Source organism: Podarcis erhardii (genome assembly GCF_964252035.2).
Source record: "Podarcis erhardii genome assembly, chromosome: 2".
NCBI lineage: Eukaryota > Metazoa > Chordata > Lepidosauria > Squamata > Lacertidae > Podarcis > Podarcis erhardii.
The window spans coordinates 70,720,311-70,745,279 of NC_138498.1; the positions used below are offsets into that span (position 1 = coordinate 70,720,311).

Sequence of the window (24,969 nt, forward strand, 5' to 3'; positions counted from 1 at the left end):
CAATTCTAATGGAAACGCTGAGGGGATTGGGTGAGAAAGATGGAGTTTTGCTTGCTTTCTGGAAGGAAGCAGGGGTGCAAAAACACATTGAGTGCCCCTTTCCAGGGCCTTTGGGGAGAGGGCCACCTGATAAGCATGGGGTAGCTGCTACCTGAGACACCGATCAGAGCTGTTGGCAGAGGCCCAGACCGGTGTTTCCTCCGCATCCTCAGCCCGGTCCTGAACAAAACCCCAAGGATTTTAGGGATTCGCGATGGATAACTCCGTCAAATCAAACAGCACCTGCAAGAGAGCCCCCCGCCCACACCAATATCCATTGTCTACTTCTATGGCGGGGGGAGCCTTTCGGTTATTTCCCGGCCTTGCTCTTCAACGGTTTATTATAATAAACCTGGAGGCTCTTCTTGCACACGAATATTTGAAATACGCAACTGGCTGGCCGGGGCCTGAGGCTGCCTATTCCAGTTGCGGCGTTGCAAACCAAGCAGGCGGGCTGCCACCTGAACCCCGTTTCCCCGAGAGTAAGCCGCACTGAACTCCACAGGACTTACTTCTGAGGAGGCGTGGCAAGGACTGCGCTGCAAGCCCTCTAAAGCGCTGGTCCAGAGACGAGCGCTGTTGCGGGGCTGGCTCTGCCTTCTAGGGCGGGGATCGTGTCGCTTGATGCGGGGCCTGGCGGAGGCGCCGGACCTGCTGCTCTGCCACGGAGAGATGACGCGAAGGCCCAGCAGCAGCAGCAGCAGCAACCGCCGCACTGACGACGAGCCCACCGCCATGCGCCCGCTGCTCTTTTTCCCTCCGACAGGCGCCGCTGGCTCCTCCCCTTTAAGGAGCCGGGGCGGGGCCGCGCTTGCTGCAGGAACCTGCCCTTTAACAGCGCTCTCTCCTTTCCTCGCTGGTGCCGCTGCCGAAAGCCAGCTCGCCAGTCCCCGCCGGCCCCCGGAGGAGCCTCGGCCTCGCCATGGTGTCCTGGATCATCTCCCGGCTGGTGGTGTAAGCGCGCGGCGGCGGCGGCGGCGGCAGGAGGAGGGGGACGACGACGACGGGGAGGCCCTCCTCGCCCGTTGCTAGGCAACGGGAAGAAGATGGGGACGGGGGTCGTCTGGACGGGCGGCTCTCCGGAATCCCACCCCGCCCGGTGGTGCCCGCTGCGCCCAGCCCTTTTCTCGGCTCCTCCACTCCTCTGGCTCTCGGGGGCTCCTGAGGTGGACGCCCCCCCCCCCGGCCCCTGCTGCCACCCCGCCCAGCTTAGCCCTGACCCTGACAGGTGACAAGAGCGAGCCCAGGGGCGTCGCCTGGACACCGCGGGGCTCCCCCCCCCCGCCGCTTATTAAGCTGCTGTCCGTTTAACGGCCTCTGGGCGCCACCACCTGAGGGCTGCAGGTAGGGCGCCCAGCGCCTCTGACGCTCTGCCAGCCTCGCAGCGGCTGCGCTAGGCCTTCTCTGCGCTGGCCGCGGAAGGGGGGAAGAGGGTGGATGGGCGGGCTAGCAGGGACCGGGGCTTCTCCGGCCTGGAGCCGACTCTAAGCTGAATGAATAATCTCATGAGGTTTTTCTTCTTCCTTTCTCTTTTCTGTTTAAATAATAATAACAACAACCTCTTGTTCCAGGCTGGTTTTCGGCACCTTGTACCCAGCATACTCCTCTTACAAAGCTGTGAAGACGAAAAATGTGAAGGAATATGTAAGTGTGAGGCAATTAACCATACGCTTACTGTTCACATCAACCCTTACTGTAGCTTGTCTCCCGGTGGTGTGAAGATACTAGCGACATAGCTTGTTCAAGCAGGAAATTGGAATTGTACTGCAAAACGATGCTACAGGCCATGTCACCCTGTTACACAACACTGAATAGTTCATCTGAGCATTTTCTTCCTTATTTGAGTAAATAATGGTGGAATAGAGCTGAAATACCCATTGTGCTCAGTTTCGGTTTTAAAATTACATTATAGACCCATTTAAGCACCAAGTGACAGAAACTTCAAATGTGAAAATTCCTGAGGTGTCTTCACAATTGACTTAAATACTTTTTTTAGCACCTACATATCCGTGATGTCACTTCACCACAGCTCCAACTAATTTGCATTACCTCTTTGCTTTATTCTGCAGTAAAGGTTACAGCTAGTGCAGCCCACTTGCCTAGTCTGTAGCATGTGCTTCATAAATGGCAAAATCTACTTTCTGCATGGCTTTTAGTCAATTTAAACCAGATGGTTGCACATTTTTGCACATTACAAACTATGCTTCTATCACTTGCGTGTTTGCACAAAGTGTGAAAAGTGTGATTTTAGTGTCATTTGTGAAAATGCAAGTGTTTCTTATTGCCACTTTCTATTTGCTGCAGTTTTCCTGACATTGCTATACTGTGGCATTTTCAAGAGTAATACTAAGAATTCTTCTTAGTATGGGATGTGCTTCTTCGGAAAGTTGTTGTAAAACTGTTGTAAAACTGAAAGCAGCAAAGAGGCATTTTAAATCCAGAATGGATTATTTGTTTTTAAAACATAGGCCCTTCCTTTTAAAATGTGGGACCAAAGACCATCCTTACCCATTACTTGTGAAAATCCTACCATAATGAATTCAGGATACAGTGCAGTTCAAGCAAAATGATGTACGTATGTATAGTTGTTAAATGGGCAAGATATATATAGTTGAAAATAATTCAAGAGGGAGTGAATTTAGTCCAAGGGGCAATGCTGCTTCATTTACTTATTTACCACATTTTGTTGCTCTGTGATTCAATTATGAAATGAAGAAAATTTCTTTTTTAACTTCTATGACTTTGTTACTAAAGTTCAGTTGTGGGGAAATTAACATATTGATTGCATTTGAAAATGCATACTAGGAATGCTTCTGAAGCAGTTTAAGAAAGAAAACCCCTCTTTGGTTTGTGTTCTAGTTTTGCAGAATATTTGAGTTAGATGGCTTTTTAAAGCATTAGACAAATTCCTGAAGGAAAATAAATTGGTGGCTATTAGCAAATGCACTGTGGTGGGGGCCGAGCGGTCTTCAGCCCCCCAGTTTTTCAAGATGGGGGCTGGGCTCCCCCCAAATCCAGTGGCCTGCTCTGCCACCTCCACCCTACCTATGTCGTGAAACCCTGCTGATGTCATGTGGGGATGAGGCTGAGCGGGGAGCCTGGTGGCCCCACTCTGCCTCCTCCTCCCTGACCAATGTTGTGCAGGGAGGAGGAGGCCAACCACGTTCCCCATTCCCCACCTGGCACACAAGCGACAGCATCACAGTGGGCGGGACACGTCACATGCCATGTAACATGATGCCTCACATGATGCACCTCCGCAATGTGGGGGGCAAGTGAGTGCCCTTGGCTGCTAGCCATGATAACTAAATGGAACATTCATGTGTCTGAATATCAGTTGCTTGGAATCAAATGACATAGAAGGACTATTGCCTTCATGTGCTGTTTGTGGGCCTTCCAGTAGCACCTGGCAGAACATTGTTAGAAATGGGGTACTAGACTAGAATGGAGACTGTCGGATCCAGCAACTTACCGGTATATTTGCTCCACCACTTTGGCAAAAAAGGGAGGTTTAACATAAGCCTTCTGTTTCAGAGATCCATGGTGAGATTCTTCAGCAGAGATCTCACTATTGATTGTTTTAATGTAGCAGATATTACAGAATCCCATAGTGAGCATAGCATATAGGCTTTGTAACCTTTCTCTACTTCTTACAGCCCCTTGCCTGCCTGCCTCCAGGGAGTGTGCCGAGCAAGCGCCGGCCAAAGAGTCATTCAGCAAGAGGGCCCGGGACACGGCAGCAAGGCCAGCCTGGGCTCTGGGGCCCAGAAACCCCAGTGGGGCTTTTATTAGTTAGGGAGGGCAAAAGTTGAACATACATGTGGTAGGCCTCACTCCTCCAAGATTTCTTCCCACATCCATGGATTGCAGATGTATCCAAAATAACTGGAGGTGTGAAAGGTACATCTGGCTCTGCCCTAACTATGATACCCAATTTGGAATGGATGTGAGTAGGTTTTTTCTGTGAAGTGTTCAGTGAACGGATCACAGTGAAATAGTTGAGTGGTCCTCCCCCGCCTTTAAGGCCAAACATTGATCACTAGAAGAGTTTCATTGGACAACTGAGTAGATTCAATGGTGGCAGAAAAGTCTGACTTATTTGCTGCCATCACCACCAGGGTGATGAAAGTGAGCTCTAGCCTGTGTGATCACATTTGTCATGAGTCTCCCGCTATTGTCATTCCAGTTGTTGCCCATGTTGTTTCATTGCCTTAAGTTTCCCAGACCCATTAGGGAGAAAATTTGGCTCTCTGCTGCGTTCCATGATTCATGCACAGTGATGACCTGCAAATACAAGTTCAGGGATTCGAACAGCCTTGGTCCCAAATAAATAATTTTTGTTGTAACTATTATTATAAGTTGGCAGCCCTTCCCCAACTGCTACTAAATCCCAGTCTCCCTTGCTCACCCCTGTTCAAGGTTGCATGGTCAGTTATTGAGGGGCTACACGGAGAGCAAATAATCTTGACCATTGTCCTGCATGAGCTGTATGTACCCTAAAATACCCCATCACTTCTGTGTAGCTGTGCACTGAAAGGCAAATTTGTTAACAGCAAGCAAGCTGTTTTTTTTACTTTGTCTGCCATTACTGATCATTTTGTTGAGGAACCCCTGATAATATGAGGAATGCTGAGGAACACAATTTGAAGGAAAGTACTTTAAAATAGCAGCTATACTTGGATTCGGTGTCTCTGGCATTAGTTGGTACTAGCTGAAAATACATGTTAGTGTCAGTGGGAAAAGGCTGTTTTGGATATCCTCAAGCTTTAGTAAGAGTAAAACAAGAGCATCAAAAAATATTTTTCAAAAGATTAGTAATAGGGATACCAAATGTCTGGGCTTTCCTGGACACATCTGGGAATTGCTCAGAAAAATGGCATCCAGGCATATTTTTGCTAAATTGGCAAAATGTTGGGGAAAACCTGGATGTATGGTAAATTTGGGCTGTTTTTATTTTTTAAAATGTTCCTATAAAAGGCTCAACAACTCCATCTGGATTTTCACTTTGGGGAATATGGCATGGGCAACCCTAATTAATAAAGGGTAGACGGTATGAAATCTAAAAAGAAATATTGTTCATAACCATAATACAGAGTGAAGTGGCTAAAAATGGACACTTTCAGATTTCATCATAGTATAGAAGTGTGAGTCACCCAGGTATTTAGAAGGAATTGCAAGTTCAAAGTTACTGTTTAAGAACAAGCTGCTTTTCAGGAGCTTCTTCTAGCCATATGTTGAAAGCCAACACCAATTTCAGTGGCAATATTTTCTTACATAATGCCTTGTAGTTAAGGAACAGCAGGGGGAGCCAGCTTCTCTTTCTAGTGTGGAACAGGCTCGTTAAATTGTTCAGACAGATGAGGGCATAACCTTGGCTGCCAAAATATTCGTAATAGTATTAAACTTTACTGTAGCAAAATTGACATGCTGTTCTAAAGGTCAACTCCTCCTTTTTGGTGTGGGGATACATTGCATTGTTTATACTATTATCCTTGTAATCTGCTTTGATATTGGTAGTCCATCTTATAATTAGGTTGTTCTGGTCACCCCCAACTTTTTTTTGCTGAGAATTGTTGATTTGTGGGTAGCAACATTATTTACTCATAAAATGTATCTCTCAGTTTCCTGTGTTGTCTCTCATCCTGGAAATGGTTAAGACTTCCTAGTGAAGATCAGACATGTGCACAGCACAACCAAAGCAGGAGAACAAGGGATAGGAAAATCAGACATGAAAGACTGGCCAGGTCACACATTGTGGTAAACTATAGTTAATAATTTACCATGAACATGCCAAGCAGGGCTGTTTTGCTCCTCCTGGCACATTATACAAACCATTATATTTAGATGAGTGTTTAATCATGGTTTGTTCTATTCTATTAAACCATGATCAGTAAGCCATGAACAAACCTTAGTTACAAACTGTGGCTCGTTGGAGTTAAAGCACAATGTATGGTTCAGACACAATGGAAAGCTAGGAGTTGTTGTTTGTTTGTTTGTTTGTTTGTTTGTTTGTTTGTTGCTTGCATGAGTCAAGAAGAGTGAAGTAGGAGTAATACAATTCTGCATGATAAGTCATCACCATGATGTGCAAACAAGGTCTCTATTCTCAAGCACCAGTTGTAAATAGGATGTGCAAGGTTTTAATTCCTTTGTGAGGTTAGCGCAATCTGGTAAAGAGGGATGGTTTGTTCAGAATCTGTTACAACTGCCCAGGTTCCTTGATGGCGTCAGTGCAGATGTTAGAGGAGAAATGTGCATTATACTGTGAACAGGACCGTTGAACTATGTATATCTTAGATCTGCACAAATTGTTCACGAAAGTGCAAAAATTCCAGGTCATTCGAATTAATGAGAAGGCTGTACACATGGCCAAGTAATGATAAGACTTAAGTGTGGTGAAAAGCTATAGGTGTCTGAAAATTATTGGCGGGCAAACCTTAAAGCAGAATTTCTGTTTTTGGAACTTACCGTGATGTCTCTGCTACTAGACACTGTTGAAGAGAGAGACCAACTGTTTGAAACCCAGAATTGCTGACATTTGGACATGGGTATAATTATAATGAACTGCTTCAAAATGACAAGATTTGGCATCAGTTAGGAATTTGTTTTAAGTAGGTTGCAGCTTTCAAATGATATGTAATGGTGCTGGCTGTCTTGCAGGTCAAATGGATGATGTATTGGATTGTGTTTGCTTTCTTCACCACAGCAGAGACACTCACAGACATCATTCTCTCTTGGTAAGTACCCTGCCACACTTGGGAAGTAAGCGGGGAGGGGGGGGGAACTACTGGATACTTCAATTCTTTTTCAGTTATCCATCTAGAATTGGTTGCTGTGAGGCAATTTGGTAAGATATTCAGCTTCCCTGTAGTTATCCTGTTCTTGAGAAAAACAAACATAGTGTTGTTCAGGTTTATTATTTGAATGTTCTGTAGTAAACCATATACGCAATGACTGAAAGTTGTGTTGTTGGCAAAAATGTGTAGTTGTTCTGCTTGTCCTCCCAACCTAGAAAAAAAAGATATAGGGTCTTCTAGAGCAGGGGTCAGCAACCTAAGGCCCATGGACTGGTAGCAGCCCACAAGGCTTGTCTAACCAGCCCATGGCGACCCCTGGCGCCCTCCGCCTTACCAGCGTGGTGCGGCGCAAGGACCAACTTCTGGGTTGATGGCGCATGCGCATGGGTGCTCCTCCGACCTGGATGTGCACCGGAAATAGCGTGTGCGCACTCGTGTGGGATAGAGAAGTGCCTGTGTGCATGCACACACACTATTTCCGGTGCACTTCCGGGTTGGGAGAGCACCGGAAATAGCGTGTGTGTACAGGCACTCCTCTGACCTGGAAGAGCGTGCGTGCACACATGCTCCGGCCCATCCTCCAATTAAGGTTGCCAACCTCTGTTCTAGAGAGCAAAAAATGAATGAAGAATGGGATTCTAGTTTTACGAATCTGATTTGTGGAGTGTGAGGGAGAGAAGCTGAAACCTAATGGAAACTGTAGGGATAGTTGTAGAGTAATCTTTGAATATTGTGATTCTAGTTCTGATTAAATGTTAGGTTCTGACACTATTGCATGTCTTGTGCTTTGCTAACAAATTTCCAAAGATTTGTTCTCAACAATGTAAATCCCTGTTAGGCAAACATTGAGCTGTATTGTGCTGACTTACTTGTCCTGACTAGAACTGAGGACAGAGATGATGTCCTAATCCTGCAGTATCTGTGTTCAAAACTCCTAGCTGCCACTTTGTCCAGAAGTCTAAAATGAAGGGGGTAATTCCTGGGTTGAAAACACCAGTCATTCCCAGGCAGAGGGCCAGTCCTGATGGAACATCCCAATGTTACTCTCTTCCCAATGACTCTCTTCACAAATACTTGAGTAGTGCAACTGCTGGGACATAACTCTGTTTGCAGGGTTGAGGATAACTTTGGATATGGACTTATCAAGGCTATGGCGAAAACTTAAAAAGAGACTTCAAGAAGATACATCCCGTAAAGGGTATGTGTGGCCTGTTCAAAAGCTGGCCTTGTCATGTTGATTCTGTTCCATCTGTAGCTTCTCTCTTCTTCCTTCTGCTTATCTCATATTTGCTGCTCTCTGGACTGTCAGTCTTTGTTCATCTCTAACCTGAGCTTGATTCTAGCTTTTCCATTTCTCTCAGGTTTCCCTTTTATTTCGAGCTGAAAATCGCATTTGTGATCTGGCTGCTCTCTCCTTACACCAAGGGCTCCAGCGTGCTCTACAGGAAGTTTGTTCACCCAACGCTCTCCAATAAGGAGAAGGTACTTCCTTCAGATTGCCCTACATATAAATCCTGGAAGTTTAGTGACATGAGATCATGATAGATTGCAGAAAAGATACTGGTATTAGCTCTGTCTGTGCTTGATATTAATCATGCTTATGCCTGCTTATAATAGATGTGTGGCAACTGCTGCTTTTACAGAGCAATAGTGAATTCCTAGTTTGTAACCTGATGAGAATTTGTTAGGTCTAACCTGAATAACGTAGCTTTAGAATAGAGTTCATGGCTCCTAACTGTGAGCCAAAGGGCCATGCATGGAGAGTTTGAGGGACTCTTTGGAACAACATTTGTTGCAGGGCAGGGGGCTATAACCAGAAGAGAAACTACAATTTTTTTTCTGTGTGTGCAGAACTGCAGTCCATTCATGCATGAGGCAGTTTGGATTCTGGCCAATGTTTTCAGCATTTGCTGCTGTATTAAATGATCCTTTATTAATTTTTGGGACCTTTACTCTTTGTAGTCTACACTGTGATTAGTGGTAGATGCATAATTACTCTCCTTAATCTCATGTAGTTCTAGCACAGGGCAAAGTATAGACATTGTCATTCATTTAGTTTGAGCCTGCAGATAAGGGGTGACAGTCTCCATCCACTTGTAAGTGCCTTATGCATTTTTACCTTAGGACAGAATTTTTTTGAGTAATATTTAAGCCTTCTGGGAGTAGCATTCACTGGAATATTGAATGTTCTTCCTTTCAACCACTATATGTTAGTGCTGGGCAACACTTTGGGAAACTCAGAGCACTTGCTATATGATCCATTCTGCTGTGCTTTCTAATATGTAATGTTTTCCTGGATTTCTGGATTTTATAGTTGGCTTCATGATGTTGGTGCAAGAAGGAGTTAGGATTTCAGGCAGAAGTGTCTCGAGATTCTGAAAAATTATGGATACATGGTCATAATGCTAAAAAAGAAGAATGTACTGCACAAGGAAACAAGTTCCATATACAGCTTTAAATCACATGAACTATATTTAATCCTTTCTCTGCTAATCCCTCAGTGTTGCAAAAGAGAGCTAGGCAGTCCCTAGGAATTAACAGGCCAAAGGCTGGCTGGCTCTGTCTGAGGACTGCTTCTTACCATACTTTTTATAACAATATTAGTATATCTGCCTTGTGTCAGTTATGATAGCACATGTATGTTTAAATGATGACTGTTGTTCACAAAATAAACAGGTCTGATAATTGTGAAATGATTAAGCCAATTCTCCCTGTATTTGATAGGGATCCCATGGATCCATGTAAGGCAAAGGTATACTAACACAAACATTCTCCCAGCCTGTATTTCTTGAAAAGCACTGTACACCTCTACGTTTTTGGGGAGGGGGCACAAAGCATTGTATTCAATCACAATGTCTTTATGCATACATTTAGTTAAGCTTCCTCTAGCACTGACTGACTTCTCAGACTGGTGCTGCTTTTTCATGCTGCTTCACATTCCTTCTTGAAATTTAGACTTCTATATTTCTAAAGAGATCCAGAGCATGAGCATAGCAGGATTTCAAAGTTTTATATGTTTAACTAAATGTTAAATCTGTTCCAAGCATACGACTGACTAGGACAGTCAGTATCAGACATTGGAAAATGTGGATATGGTGAATTTCCCACTAAATAACACTAGTTTGCACCCATAAGGACATTAGAAGAGCCTGCTGGATCAGGCCGATGGGCCATCTAGTCTAGCATCCTGTTCCCATAGTGACCAACAAGATGTCTGTGGGAAACTGAAGCAGGGGTTGAAGAAAAGAACACTCGCCTCTTGGAGTTTCCAGCAACTTGATGTTAGAAGCGTTACTGTCTCCTCACTGTGGAGGCATAGCATAGCCATCATGGCTGGTAGACATTAACTTTATCCTCCATAAATTTAAACGCCACTCAACTTGGTGGCCATCACTGCCTGCAGTGGGAGCGAGTTACATGGTTTCACTAGGCACTGTGTGAATTAGTACTTTCTTTTATCTGTCCTGAATCTTCCAACATTCAGCTTCACTGGATATGAGTTCTAGTGTTATGAAAGAGGGGGGGGGGGGACTTTTCTCTAGCCACTTTCTCTATGGCATGCATAACTTTAAATTTCTATTGTGTCACCTCTTTCTTGCCTTTTCTCGAAACTAAAAAGTTCCAAAAAACTGCAACCTTTGTTTCTCTTTCCCCTTGATCATCCACCTGCTGGAGTCAACAATGACTTTTGCCACTTGGCTTGCTAGGTCATCATAGTTGTGATACAGAATGCAAAATCAAGAAAGGATTCAATTGCTGAGTGTGGAATACCACAAGTGGATATTTTTGTCATGTGTGTCTGAAGTGTGGGAGGTCTTCTAGTAGAAGAGATTTAAGAAAATTGACCCTAGGAAGTAGCTTTCTTTCTGTGGCAAAGTTTTGGTATATGTGTAATTTGTTTTCTCCTTGATGCTGCTAATGTTGAGAAACTGAAATTGGCACAACGCTGAATTTGGCACAATGAAACACAATACAACAATTACATGAGCCTTGATGTTCATTTCTCATTTAAGAACCAAGGGTACATGCTTCCCATTTTTCTCCTGGGGATCAGATTTCACAATAGCAGGACACAGGGTTGTTTTTTTTTTTTGCTGTGAAGAACCTGTGTCTCTTCTCTTGAGTGGCTAATCATTCAAGTTCTCACTTGATATTAGTATGCTCTTGTGCTCTAAAAAAAAAGGAGTATGAGCCAAAAGGTCATGGTATACTGCATTGGCCTGAACATAAGCCACACTTTCCCCCCAAATTCCAACAGTGAAAAGTTAAAGTGCGGCTTATTTTCGTGACCTCAGGCTGCCAGCAAAGCGGTGCGGCTCCCCCTAGGAAGCGGCCCAGGTATTGTCTCTCCCCCCCCCCCTTTTAAAGGTGCGGCTTATTTGCGGGTGCGGCTTATATTCATGCCAATACAGTATCTGTATTCTGATAAATAGGAGAGGTCACACTCTCAATACTTCTAACAAACTGATGAGGGTCTTGATTCCACCCAGTCTTGGAAGAGATCCCCCCACTGTTGTTAAAACTAAGAATAATGGTCCTGAAATTTCTCTTATAGTTAATTGGTTAATCTTTCATAAAATTTGGCTATTTTAGGATCATAGTAGACATGACAAGTGCAACTATTTTTGCTTATTGACCTGCTAGCTATGTTTATGCCTACAGGTGAACAGTGAGTTCCAAAGTCCATACAATTCAATTGTTTCTGTAGATAGAGTGATTTGATAGCAGCCACCTTTAACAATAACTAGTCCATGCATTTAGAGTCTATCAGGGCTACATTCTCTCCATTTCAATAGACTAAAATGCAAATCAATCAGTGACAAAAATTTTCACCAGACTCATAATCCAGATGAGTTTAGCCCAGCCTCTGATGTGTGTAGCTCATTGAACCAGTGGTGTAAGAATTTTTTCCTGTGTGTTTTTTGGAATGACAGTGGAGGAAAAATTTCCATTTCATAAGGTGATTAATATCAGTGAATAGTATTAGACAGACTTAGAAGTTTCCAAGTTTTTAGCTTTGTTTACTAAATGTATATAAAATAAACATGGTAAATTAGATAAATTTTCTGTATGTCCTAGAAAATTTCCAGTGCAAACAAAGTTTTCTATTGCTAATTACCCAAAATTGCATAGGAAATTTTCCAAAAAGCTTTCCAGAAAAAAAATCCAGAAATGTCCTATTTAACATTTACTGGAAGTCAACATGTTGACATTGATGTTGACATTGAAGCCAACATTTACTGTTATGTCATGATACTTTAAAACTGACCTTTAGAATTATGCTTCATTGCTGCCAGAACTAGTTTGTGAAATTCCTCTCTTCTGTTCCATAAAGACAAGTTACTGCTTGATCTTAGTCTTACTTCCATGTGAATAATTGTTTAAGCATGTTTTTCTTCCCCTCTTACTTGGGTTGCCTGTGTTAAGATGTGATGGGTACTTCTAAGTACATTATTCTCAAAATGAGAGGTCTTGGTTTTTCTGTTACCTTGTCCTGCTGAACTATTTTTGTACTCTGTAATCTAGTGTATTGCTAATTAGTGCAGCTGCATTTGTTCTGTTGTGTGTATAGGCATTGATGATCCATAGGTGATTCTTTTTCTCATTCCACCATGCAAGCTGTCAATGGATAGTTTATAACCTCTGGAAAGATTTACTTAGTCATTAGAGAAAGTTTGAAAGGTTTTATAATTAACAAAAGTAAAACATTGTGATGACTTTGAGAACTTCTGTTCTGTTTTGTTGTTCAAACCCTACGGACTTGGACCTTCTTGCGTTATACCTAGTTGGACTATAAGTCCATCTAGCCAAGTATTGTGTACACTGACTAGCAGCCCTCGCTAGGGTTTCAGACAGGCAACATTCCCAGCCCTTCCTGGAGGTACTGAGAATTAAACCCTAAGCAATTCAGTATTCAAAGCAGATGCTCTACTACTGAGCTTCAGCCCTTCCCCAAAAAACTTCCTCTTAAAAGCTTTTGTGTGAGTATGTATCATTCTTGAGGGCTATAGCTATGCAAATAATTTTTTAATGTGGCCTTCCCCACCAATTAAATCCTAGGAAATCGATGAGTATATCAGCCAGGCCCGTGACAAGAGTTATGAAACTATGATGCGAGTTGGCAAGCGAGGATTAAATTTGGCAGCCAATGCAGCAGTTACTGCAGCTGCAAAGGTAACTCCTTATATACCTATGTGCCATATCAACCCTGTTCCCTTCTGTTGGACTTTTGGTGTCATAACTCTATCCCACTTCCCCACCTCCATGCTGTCTGCTAAGTTGTTCTTTCAAGTTAGACATGAGACAAACTCATCTGCAGCTTGCCATCTGATTGGATTTTATTCTGATCCTGATCTGATTTTAGGATGTGTTTTAAATGATTGCCTGATTTTATGTTAATGTGTTATATATTTGATGTTAGCTGCTCTGAGCCCGGTTTTGGCTGGGAAGGGGGGGTATAAATAAAAATTATTATTATTATTATTATTATTATTATTATTATTGCCTGACCCAAGCTGTGTCCCTCTCATCTAACTGCTGTCGAGTGTTCTTTTCCATTGGAAGCTGTTCTAGCATGTCCTCTGATGTGTTCTGAATGGTTCAACTCATGTGAATAGTTACAACTAGAAATTATATCTTAAAGGGCCAAGGAGTTTTATCTGAAAAACTACGGAGTTTCAGCATGCAGGACTTGACTTTGATTCGGGATGATGACACTGTGCATTTACGGAGCCCTGAGCCACGCATGCGTACTTCTGCTACTGGTCATCTTGAAACTGTTGATGATTCAGGTTAACAGCAATCCATTCATATTATTTAATGAGGGCAGATGTCTAAGAGTTGTGGGCTTGGGGCAAATATTGAAGCGTCTAACTTCAGTGGTAGTTAGCTGTGTTTATGTTTTGAACTTGGAGTGCATGCACACCTATATTTCATGCAGTACTCACAATTGCAATGGACATGCTGCTTAAAGAAAGAATTCACATTTTCCCAGCAGCAAGATATTATAGTTTGGGCCACGCTACTCATGACAGCAGCAGGCCCGTATTTTTAAATGTGGGTATTTTCCAGTAATATATAAAGCAAGGCATGGAAGCATAAAAGGAGGTTTCTGTGTTCACATACACAAAACAACTTCTTTTATCTTTATCTGCTATACCTCTCTGTAATTTTCATTCAACCAGTGATCCTAGCTAGAAGATAGAGTGGGGGAGGGGAGAGGATGTGTGCAAAGGAAGGGTTTGATCTCCTCTGCACCTGGGCACCCCTTCTTCACTTTACACTGCACACCACCAATCCACTCTGGTCTGGATTGGGGGAGGAACCAAACTACTGTTACTTTTGTTAAAAGGGGGGGGGGCGGTGAAGCCCAATAAAGTGATTCAAAGAGTCATTTAAAGACGCTGAGTCTTTTGTCACCTTGACAGTTTGATTCTCCACAACTTTCCATAGACATCTGAAGGCTCCCCTTTTTGGGAAGTTTTTAATGTCTGATGTTTCACTGTGTTCTGTTATATTCTGCTGGAAGATGCCCACAGTGGCTGGGTCAACCCAGTCAGATGGGTGGGGCACAAGTGTGTGTGTGTGTGTGTGTGTGTGTGTGTGTGTGTAATAAATTATTAGTCGCCTTAGTATTAGTATTATTTATTTTCTCCTTTCCTTCAAGAACCTTGGCATCAGAGATGGCATTTTCATTTTCTGCTCTTCCTCCATATTAAAAAATAAGGGGCACCTCTGTTTTTGGTTTTCTCCTCAGGTGCATCCTGTTATTCCTCATCGGAAGAGATGACTCTGTCTCAAAGACATAATGGGGCCCAGTCTGATGCCAGAACAGACCCATCAGATGACGATACAGGAGACAAAGTTCCCAAACGGACCCAGAGCCTTAAAGCTCCTAAAAAAGTGACAAAGACTGAGGTGAGCTGGATGTAATTGTTTGGAAAGCTTGCAGCTGGATCGTGCCTCATGTACAACTTGTGTGCTTCAGCCTGGCACATAATCCCTTTTAATAGCTGCCCCTCCCTTGCAAGTGTGCTTTGCTTGCCTGCCAGATATCTTTCTCTGCATTTTGAAGTATTGGACAGGATTCAACTAATGGGTCCCATCAACAGAAGCCTGCACAGGAACTTCAGCTTGTACAAAAGGGCTTTCTCCCCTGCATCCCCCAAAATTGGCTCGGAGGGGATCAGGAGAACACCCAGAACTGTTCACGGGAAGGAAAGAGGGATCATTCTGTTTGGCAGGCTGAAATGTTTGCAGTAACAGAACAATCAGAAGAGTGTGATGTTGAATTCCTCCTGTTGTTTCACATTCCTATTCTGTCAATAATTTAAATGCTGCTATAGTAAGAATTTAAGGCATTACTAAGGGCTGAAAGTAGATGTGATGGCAGTAGCAACTTGTTTGTTCATTTGCACCTTTGCTATGCCAAGCAGAGAGTGGATAGTGTCTCATTTTTAAATGAGAATGTGTATGACCAGCTGAATACTTCTTCATTCATTTGCTTACCTTCCCATGCTCTATTGTCCCCACTCCCCTCTTGCAGTACTGGAAGTTGGCTGAGCTTTGAGAAAGGCTTGGGGTGTTGGAACATGGGAAGGAAAGGCAGAGGAGGGGAGATTCAACTTCCTTCTCTTATGTACTCCCTTTTGATGTTAAAGTTGGACTCCCCTGCTTCATTTGTGAATGCATAGGCACATGAATGAATAAACATGAATGTGCTACTGCCACATCTTATTTGGCACTCAGGATGCATCCAGTTTTATGAGTTTTTGCATGATCTGCTGCTGACATTAGGGGCACAGCCTGCAGACATTCCATCAGCTGTTTTTGTTTGGGCTCCACTTCTTGATTTTTCCAGTGCCAAAATATATTATTTAGTATGGTTTTATGTTGCAAACAAGTGGCTCAAATAAGATTTTCTGTGTGCGCAGTTTATGCACATGTCCACACATCCAGTTTTTAATCATAGATTTTTCGTAGGAATTCCACTGTATCAGGTCCACACCACACCTTGAAGAAATGTTTCCATGCTGTGGTTTTCTGGCCTCTCCCTTCAATAATTGCTCCCTTGTCCTTCGGTAACCTTTTCTGCTCTGGGTATATGCACAACTATATGGGGATATAAATTTTCATTTTGTTTGTAAAAATCAAAATTAAATATTTTTAGGGGGAAGGCCCAACCAAAAATGCACTAATGAGCTTCCATATATATTTCACATTAAGAGGGAATTTGGATTAAATGTCAAAAAGCATAGGCTGGCATTTTGATGACGACAGTCTCCTGTGGACTGTGCAAAAATACTTGTGTGCATGGACAGCACCAGTTTCACAATAAACCTTTTTCTGGAAGCACCCCTTCTTAAAGAGCTAAAAAGTTTCACATATTTGACATTGGCTGAACTTTGGTGGTGGCCGCATGCAGCACATCAGGTCATTTAGTGTAGAGTGCTTTAGCTGTCCTGGTCCCCAGCTAGATTACATCTGATGATATATCATTGGGTGACAGGAATTGGCTATGGCTGGCTTCCTTCGTGAAGTTTTGGGTTTTATCTGAACCAAAGGTTTCCTACACATCTGGACATGCCTTCAAGAGTAGCTGAAATGATACTGGTTATTCATTTTGATTGTTCAGGTTCTGTTTCTGGAAATAGTTTTGAAGGAGCTGGTAAAGAGCCAGGAAATGGCTGTGTAGGAGAATAACCTATTTTATTTGAGTGCCCTCTGCTGACTGCTTTATAGGTTTGTTTTATTTTTTTGTCATCTTCTGTTTTGTCATCTTATTCTGAGGTTACTAATTGAATTGATTCATTAATAGAATTACAGAAGTAAGAGGGCTTAAAATTGGATAGCAATCAGTTCCTTTTGTTCTGGAAGCAGGAGCTCAGTGAATGATCTGAGGTCTCAGCAAAAATGTCATCAAAGCTCTTTCTTTTTTTAAACTCCTTGTCCTGCAACTAGTTTCATGTTATTTCTCTCCTCTCTTGCTTTTCCAGCCCCCACAAAAGACTGTCAAAGCCCGTCCCAAGAAGAAAGTTACAGGTTCCAGTGCTGCTGGCGAGTCAGCCTAAGGACATCCCAGCCTGTCTGTCCTAGGGCTCTTCAGACACTTTGAGCACTCTCCAAGGAAAGGGAGCTGAGATCATGTACATAACAGCTACTGCTTTGTAGAGCTCATTCCAAGGCAAGAGGGTGACTGAAATTTGGCACACAGATTAGAGGATGGCCATCCTCAGGAATTATTTATACTTCATCTCTGTGATGGAGAGAATGCTAATCTGTCTGTACATAGCCTGTTGTTTTGGGATTCTCTCTCTGTGCGTAACCCTAATAGGAAAACTCTTTGCTGGAACAACACTTCAATTAGGGTTAGAGCCATTTTTGACAGAGAGGCTGGAAGAAAAAAAAATCAAGACGGGTGCCACTGAAATTCTAATTGGAGGTGGGGAGCTTCCCAATAATATTTCAGCATTTCACTGGTTGTCATGCTGTAGCTGCTGTGGGGAATTGTTAGGAAGTGCCTGGAGCAAAGTGACTGGTACTGAGGGAAAGTGTTATCTAAACTCATTTGGGCAGAAGCAAGAGACAAAAGTGTAGGTTTGCTTCGTGCTTTGCTACATGGGCAACTGCTTGCCTGTGGGATTGGGTAAAGTGGTATTTTTTGCAGGGAGTCTGCAGATGTTTGGGAGAGGGGTGGAAGGTGAGAATGCAAGCGGCTGGTTTCTTTACCACTATCTGGTGCCTATTTCTAAGCAGCCTCTTTTGCTTGGTTGGAAGAGTTTTAACTCTGCTCATGGTAGATGTTGCGATGGTAGAACTATTTGCATGGTTTTTTTCAAGTAGAATAAGGCTGGGAGGAAGGTGACGAAGCTAAGAGGACCACGGTTGGAGCAGGGGGTGTGAGGATGCCTCGGCACAAATCAGTCTCTCCAAAGAGTTGAAATCCTAAATAGCCACTGTCTAAGAGCCAAACACTTTGGCCCCCTGCTTCAGAATTGCCTTTATATTTTACAGGTCAGTCTGTTTTCTGTAAGAATTGTTTGGAAAAGGCATGTGTATGGAAGAAGCTGGAGGAAATATGGATGGTACCTTAAGTTTCTGCTGTGTTTTTAATTATGCTTTATTTGCACTGGCAATATAACGTTGGAGCTCAAGCAGTGTAGCCTGATAAGTAGGCAAAAAGTAGCAACCCTTTTTGGAGCTTTTCTGGCATTTTGTAATGAGGTAAGTAAGTGATGGGACATTCCTAAATGATTCCATGGGTGGATAAGGGATAACGTTACTTGGCTCTCAGGAACTACTCATTTCCGCCACCACTGACTTCCATCATTCCCTCTTAACTCTGATTACATTTTGGAGGCAATATTATTTAGTGTTTGAGACTATCCTAGAATTGTAGCATTGGAAGGGACCCTGAGGATCATCTAGCCCAACACCTTGCAGTGCAGGAATATGCAGCCGTCCCGTACAGAGATCAAACTTGCAACCTTGGCATTATTAGCACCACGCTCTAACCATCTAGCATTCTGTGAAAAACCGAATTCAGTTTTGTATCATGCTCCAGTCAAATGGATAGATAAATAATGATAAACATTTCTGTTCCAGAGAGTTTAACATATACAGATGACTGTCCTGATCTAGGACTATAGTGCAGGGATACTGAGACACATAGTATATAGATAAACCCTGCTGTTCTCTAACCTAGCCCTTTAATAAATTATCCAACTTCTGAATATGTGCCAAAGCCACTAGTCTTTTAAACAGTGGAGCAAATATATGAGATCTAACAGTGCTGGAAACAAATTTCAGTTACCCTTATCTATATAGGTTATTGGCAAATCGGGCTGATGTTGGGTATGCAACATGGCCACGCAGCTGCTTCACTATGCAGTTTAAATCCTGATTTTTCACTACAGGCTGACATGTACTGCTTCCTAAATAAGTTTTTTAAGAAGCTAACCTCCATTGAGTTCTGTGAAGCTGCTTCCTAATCAGTGTACTTTAGGATTGCACCTTTAGGCACACTTTTTAATTTGTATAGTTTCAGAGCAGAGAAGGCTTATCATTAAGATTTATCATCTTCCAAATCAGTTACAAACCTGCACTCGTGTGCTGTACTTCTCTTCTGGACAGCTGATAGTTCAGCCTCTGCAAGTACAAAGAAAATGAATCACAACATTTTTGCCATTCTTTTTGGCAGCGGCTGTTTAATGCCAAAAAATTGGCAAGCTATAATTACAAATTACATTTTGTAATTTGTCAAGGATGCAGACCCTAAATCTCAGATTAGGTTTTTACTATTTGGAAGGTACTTTGGTTTGCTGAGTGTGAGAATGTAGAAACATACTGCACTTTTTCCCCAGCAGATCCCTCTCTCCTAGTACCATGCAATTAATCTTCAGTAGTTTTGTTTGAATCAAGTATGGGTTTACATGTGCAATGGCTGCACTTCCTTATGCTTGGAATATGTATGACTGGGGAAAGTGCATTTGAATGCTGGGCTGGCTGTAAGTGAGACATTTGTATTGCTGTAGTATATGAAGGGGAAAACCTTTCTGTTTCACAGAGAAAGCAGCACTACTTATATCAACTTGCTTGCTTTTATCAACTTGTGTTTCAGCAGCACACTGTGGTTGTTGCTTGTAGATACTGCCTTGTGTTTTTTACAGCACATACATCAAACTCTTCCCAGCATCCTTTGTATGAGGCAGTACTTTTGCATAGAAGTTGATAAACTGGGATCAGGGTTAGCACTTCTCCTAGAAGTGTGCACAATTTTTCATCAGTGCTTCCAGTGAAGTATAAGGATGGGATGATGCTGAATAACTTGAGCCCATTCCCAGAGATGCTTAAGTCCTGAGGCAGTTTCTACCTTTTCATATTAGCCTGGTCTGCTTCTCAGTCCCCATCTTCTCACCACATCCTGTTGGGTCAGTTTTAATTGTAGTCCAATTGGGTGTTTTACTTTTATTATACTTATAAAAGTATTTCTAACCCACTGGCTCATAAGAAAATATCAGGATGGTGTGCAATGTGTAAGTATTCAAACAATCTAAAATACAGAACAATTGACCTACACTGAATCAGATTAATCCTCTGAAAGCAATTGTCATAAAATAAACGTTTTCAGCAGGCAACAAAATATCTAAATTGTTAGGCGTCTGGTTTTTGTTGGTTTGCTTTTGTGTAACACCATGTGGTCTTTTCATATTTGTGTCCCTTAATTATTTTAAATTTCCTATCAGTTTTATGTTTAAGAACATCATTATCCTGCAGCTGGGCTTCATATTCAGCTTGATGATCAAATATATATGGAAACCTGCCAGAGGCCCAATAAACTTATTTTTGATGCAAACTTCAGGCTGCAAAAATTGAGTCAGAGGTTAGATAGCTGGCAGGCCCTCGTATATGGTTGGTGGGCTGCATTTGGTCTGGTGGCCTATGCTGCACACACCTGTCATGGGACATAATATTCCACATGTTACCCTTCTCGGTTGTTCTTCATAGGATAGTTTCTAAGATCTTGATCCATTTATTTACTGTTCTGTCAAATATGGGAGGAAACAGAGTGACTCAAGATACTTCACATGACTGCTTTTTCCCTACTCCCTTTTTCTCTACCATGTATTATTTTATACACCTCCGTAATATCTCCCCACTTTTTCTCCCTTTTTTTGAAACAAAAGCTCCAAATGCTGTAATATTTTCTCATATGGCAGTTTTTCTAGCCCCTTGATCATTTTAGTTGCCCTTTCCTGCACCTTTTTCAACTCCTATGCTACAGTCCCAACAAAAATATCCCCCACTCAGCTGCTGTTTGGCATGGGAGGAAAGCTTCTATTGGCAGCAGTGAGAACTCCCCTCATATGCCAAATAGCTGTCTCCCCCCCCCCCCCCCGTGAGGGCAGGTATCGGAACTGCAGTGTGGAAGGAAAGGGTTAAACCTGATCCTGACCAGTGGTTGCTATTTACAATCTTTGGAGCAGGAGATATGCAGGATGTTAAACCATATGATTAACATCATGTGTAGCTGGCCCTTGGGTAGCCTGTTTAACAATTCATGGGGGGAGGGGATGATAGAGCTCCTTGAATGGAGATTTTCCTCTCTATTGGCTGCTATTATTCTTAAGAGACTTTATCACAATAAGGCCATGATCCTATGTACACTTGCTTGGGACCACTAAACATCATAAGACTTATCTCTATGTAAACATTGTAGGGTTGTGCCATTAATGGCTCTGTGATGAAAGAGTCTGATATTGAGACTATCATAGGACAGATCACCATATAAATAACATGGTAATCTGAATTCTTTTCTTTAGCCTCTCTTTACCTCTTATGTGCTAGGAAGTCCACGATGGAAGAATTCAGAACTTGTTTTTGGTCAGGTGCAAAATTGAATTGCCACTTAGTCAGTTTTGCGGTTTTTTCTACAATCAAGCATTGTATAAATTTTAGGAAATAAATAAATAAACTTCATTTGTAGTACAGAAAACCTTGGATTTAGGGTGTGGTAAGAATGTGCTCCTATTTCTGCATCCTTCCCACAGTCTGGCTTTGCTGTTGTGTTTTGGTTTGTAAGATTAGAAGAGTAACAGCAAGAGAACCCATGTAGCTAGCAGAAAGCTCTAATAATGCTGCTCTTCAGAGGCAGAATATAGCTGGAAAAGACTTTTATCATGAAATCTGGGCTCTTCCCCATTCCAGGCAAGAGTGTCTTTCAACATTGTGTAGCGCTGAAATATTTCTTGTTTCTCCAGGAACTTGGGGGGGGGGCTTTTGTTTTCCTTTTCTTGTGTTGTCATGTTGGACATGGTATTTAGAACCTCTTTGGGATATTATCCTTGCACCAGGACAACAGCTGGTGTTATCTAATGGCCTTCTCTTCAACCAACATCTGTTGAAGTGCCAACTCCTATTGGTTGAACCCTTCTCTCTCAAATGTAAGGAAATACAAGCCTTGAAGTTTCACAGAGCCTTTCCATTGCTAGCAGCTTGCTTACTGACAAGTCACTCCTCTGCCACTGTTGTTAGGTAGATCCAGTTCTTCAGCAGCAGCAGTCTGTGTTTGCCTCCTTTTATCAGGATTCTTTTAATCTGAGCTAGCCTTAGTACTTGCATTCTCTGATTTCTGCTGTGTAAAGGGGACAGTGCTGCTGTCATTCTTTTGCAGACATTTACAGTGACTGATTTGAATTTGCATGACAGGTCTGGAGCAGAGCCAAGAAACGGAGACTCATTATGTTGAATGCCAGCCATTACCCTTGTTTGTTGAACAGGCAGCAGTAGACGTGACAAGGATAGGACGCTATACCAGTGTATTCTCTTCTGCCTGCTAGAGGAACAGCAGTCAGTCAGTAAGAAGTGGACAACAAGATTGGGTAAAGCAAACTTATTTAAAGGTCTTAATCCTGCTGCCCAGTCAGTCAGATCCTTGCCATCATAGTTCTGTTACAGCTGTCATTGGCAGCTACAGTACCTCTTCGGCCACTGTGTCAAGTCTTCAATGAGTATACTGGCTGAGGGTAAGCAATAGCTTTTCAGAGAACAGAAGGCAACATTTTGAAGTGACCATTGCCTATATGACATACCCTCTTCTTCTGATCTCTGGTCAAACTAGTTTTGCAGACTTTGTAGCATTTCAAGCGGTCTAGTGGAACTTGAAGCAACCTCTTAGCAGAAGAAACACTAAATATGCCCATTTTAATGTGACCTCTGTAGAAACAACATTCATTATAAGGAAATGACATATTATAAGGAAATGACCCATTAGGCTAAGTGGGGATACTTCATCAGAAAGCAGATTTTGGGTGTCCTGAATTTGCAACTGATTTTTACTTCTAATTTATTATTGTATTTTGACTGCCAAGTAGAGGTGATTGTAGGATTTTGTGTCTCTGGTGAAAAAATAACTTGGTCAGCCTTGGGTACTGCACACTTTGTTTGGGTTGGAGGGTATCTGTTGTTCCACCTCAGGCAGCAAAATAGCTTGTGCTGAGAGAAAAAAATATTTTGTTCTTATAAAAAATAAATGTCCCCTTAGGAGTGAAATGGGCTAAAGCAGAAGATCGGGTCTAGTCAGCTTTACTCCTGCTTGGGCTTGTAGGGGACTGTAGGAAGCTGCCTCTGTGAGGAGTTAGACTCTAAATTGAATAAACAACTTTTCCCTTCTCAGCAGGGCTGCCTTCCTCCCCACATGTTGTTTTGTGCTGTTGTCAAGCTGCCAGTGTTAGTAGCATTAAAAGGGGGGGGGGGACTGCTTGCATTGCTCCAGAGAAAGAATAATCCGTACACAGCAGCTATCTGTACACTGGTGGAAGGATGAAGAGTGTCTTGACTTATGAACAAGGCAGGACAGGACAGGGTGCTGTTAAGCAAATGACTAGAGGAGGTCCTCCCACAGGATTTATGTGACTAAACTGAGAAAAGGAAAGGGGATTTCCAAGGAGATGGGATAATAGCCAGTTATTCTCAGGATCTGTTGAGATTCCAAGGATGAGTCAGCTACATGAACTAATAGAAACATATCGGTGGGCAGTCTGAGTGAAGGCATTTCCTTCTCTTATTGAGAGAGATGAGCCCAGCTGCTCACCCTCAACCTTATCATGTTTTGCAGTTTAATGGGAAATGAAAAGCTCCTCCACCATATTCTGTCTACCAAGGTATTACTTATGTATACTGACTATGCTAAGACTGCCTGTTGAGATCAGATAGATGTTCAGGAAACAATTCATCCTGGATGCTGCACCATTCTTTGTACCCACCTTACTGGAAGCTGCTGTTTTCAGACTTGGATTGTCGCCTGCATCTTTCATCTTGTAGTGAGCTCTTCACAGTACCGCTCTATCCAGCACAAATTATTTTACTAGCCCTGGAAAGATTGCCCCATGATCTCTTGCTTCCCTAGGAGTCCATGTTCTGTCTCACTGGAATTTATTCAGAAACATGCATCTCCCCACCACCACCTCATGAATAGAGGATGTTCACAGTCAGGGGCACCTCTTAAGAAGGAAGCTATGTACCTCAGCACCCCCCCCCCAAAAACCCTATTTCCTGCTGCCTTGCAGAAAAATCATTGATCTCCTATGGAGAGAACACACAGTTCTCTTTTATCGCTGGATATGAAGATGCTGTATTACAGAAAAAAACTTAGCCCTGCTCTGTTCCACCCTCTTATCCCTGTTCTCTTTTAAGTGGCAATCTTGTTACCTGGTTGAGCCATACCATATTGTAGCCATTGTGCAAATGCTCTGGAATCTGTGCTTACACTTCAGGCACCTGTATCAGACTCTGGGAGTCTGGGTGTCTTGTTACGTATCAGTGTAAGTATCCCAGAGCCTCTGTGTACATGCATTCATCAGTATTACTTTGTGAACCCTAAGTAGTATTTTATCTGGTTTTTTCAGGCTCTTGGTGACTGGCAAAGGCTCCTGCTAGATGACCTTGTATAATTTTACTCTACCAGAACAAATTGTTGTTATTCCTACTTGAGCCCTTTATAAAGTTGTGATCTAGTAAGAAGAGGTATCTAACATATATTTGGGAACAGATTGCATGGTTATTTGAGTGTTTTTACACTTTATGTACTAACTGAAATCATATCACATGAAAGGTTGAGGAGAGCAACACCAGTTGCATTAAAGGTTTGTTTGAAGGCCACGGAATGTACTTCAATCAATCAATTGGCCTCCAGCACAGCTTCTGCACCATTTCTCACTAGGTAGATCATGACTATATTCTGTGTCTCTTCCTGTTTTTTCATCCCAAGCAGGCCTTGAATTCTCTTCATTAGAATATTTGTCACTTCAGGACAATGGTGGTTGAATTTCCTCCTTCCTCAAAAGAGTATCGTAGCTGCAGAGAGGTTGCAGCCTGGGACCCAAGTATTGGGACCAGTGGGACCAAATGCAGTAGGATTCCAGAGGAGAAAAAGTTTACAGCAGCCACCTGAGACTGTGAAATCGACCTTTCCTGGAAATTCTCTGGCCTGAAAGAATGAACTTTGATGTTAGACCTTTGAGAATTACAGATATTTGAACAAGTGTTTGTAGCAAAGTCCAGTATCAAAGCTGCTACTGTTTTATTTGCAATGACAAACTGGAATCAGAAATAATATGGAATGTAGACAAATATA

General features: G+C 42.5%; 1 protein-coding gene across 6 annotated transcripts; it reads left to right on the forward strand.

The window, feature by feature from the left end:
* Positions 1–24,969, forward strand: REEP2 (receptor accessory protein 2). 6 transcript variants are annotated; one of them, XR_014153800.1, is made up of 8 exons: positions 1–993; positions 1,611–1,683; positions 6,700–6,776; positions 12,897–13,010; positions 13,480–13,627; positions 14,593–14,753; positions 16,832–16,981; positions 24,607–24,969. XR_014153800.1 is itself a non-coding variant. In XM_081851194.1 (8 exons), the coding sequence occupies exons 1-8, from the start codon at positions 962–964 to the stop codon at positions 16,904–16,906; spliced, it is 801 nt and encodes a 266-aa protein (XP_081707320.1). In that variant the 5' UTR covers positions 838–961; the 3' UTR covers positions 16,907–18,902. The 6 variants fall into 6 exon arrangements, 2 of the variants coding, with proteins under 2 accessions (XP_081707319.1, XP_081707320.1); XR_014153801.1 differs by lacking the exon at positions 24,607–24,969 and adding an exon at positions 17,850–18,902; XR_014153802.1 differs by having other exon boundaries at positions 2–993; positions 16,832–17,019.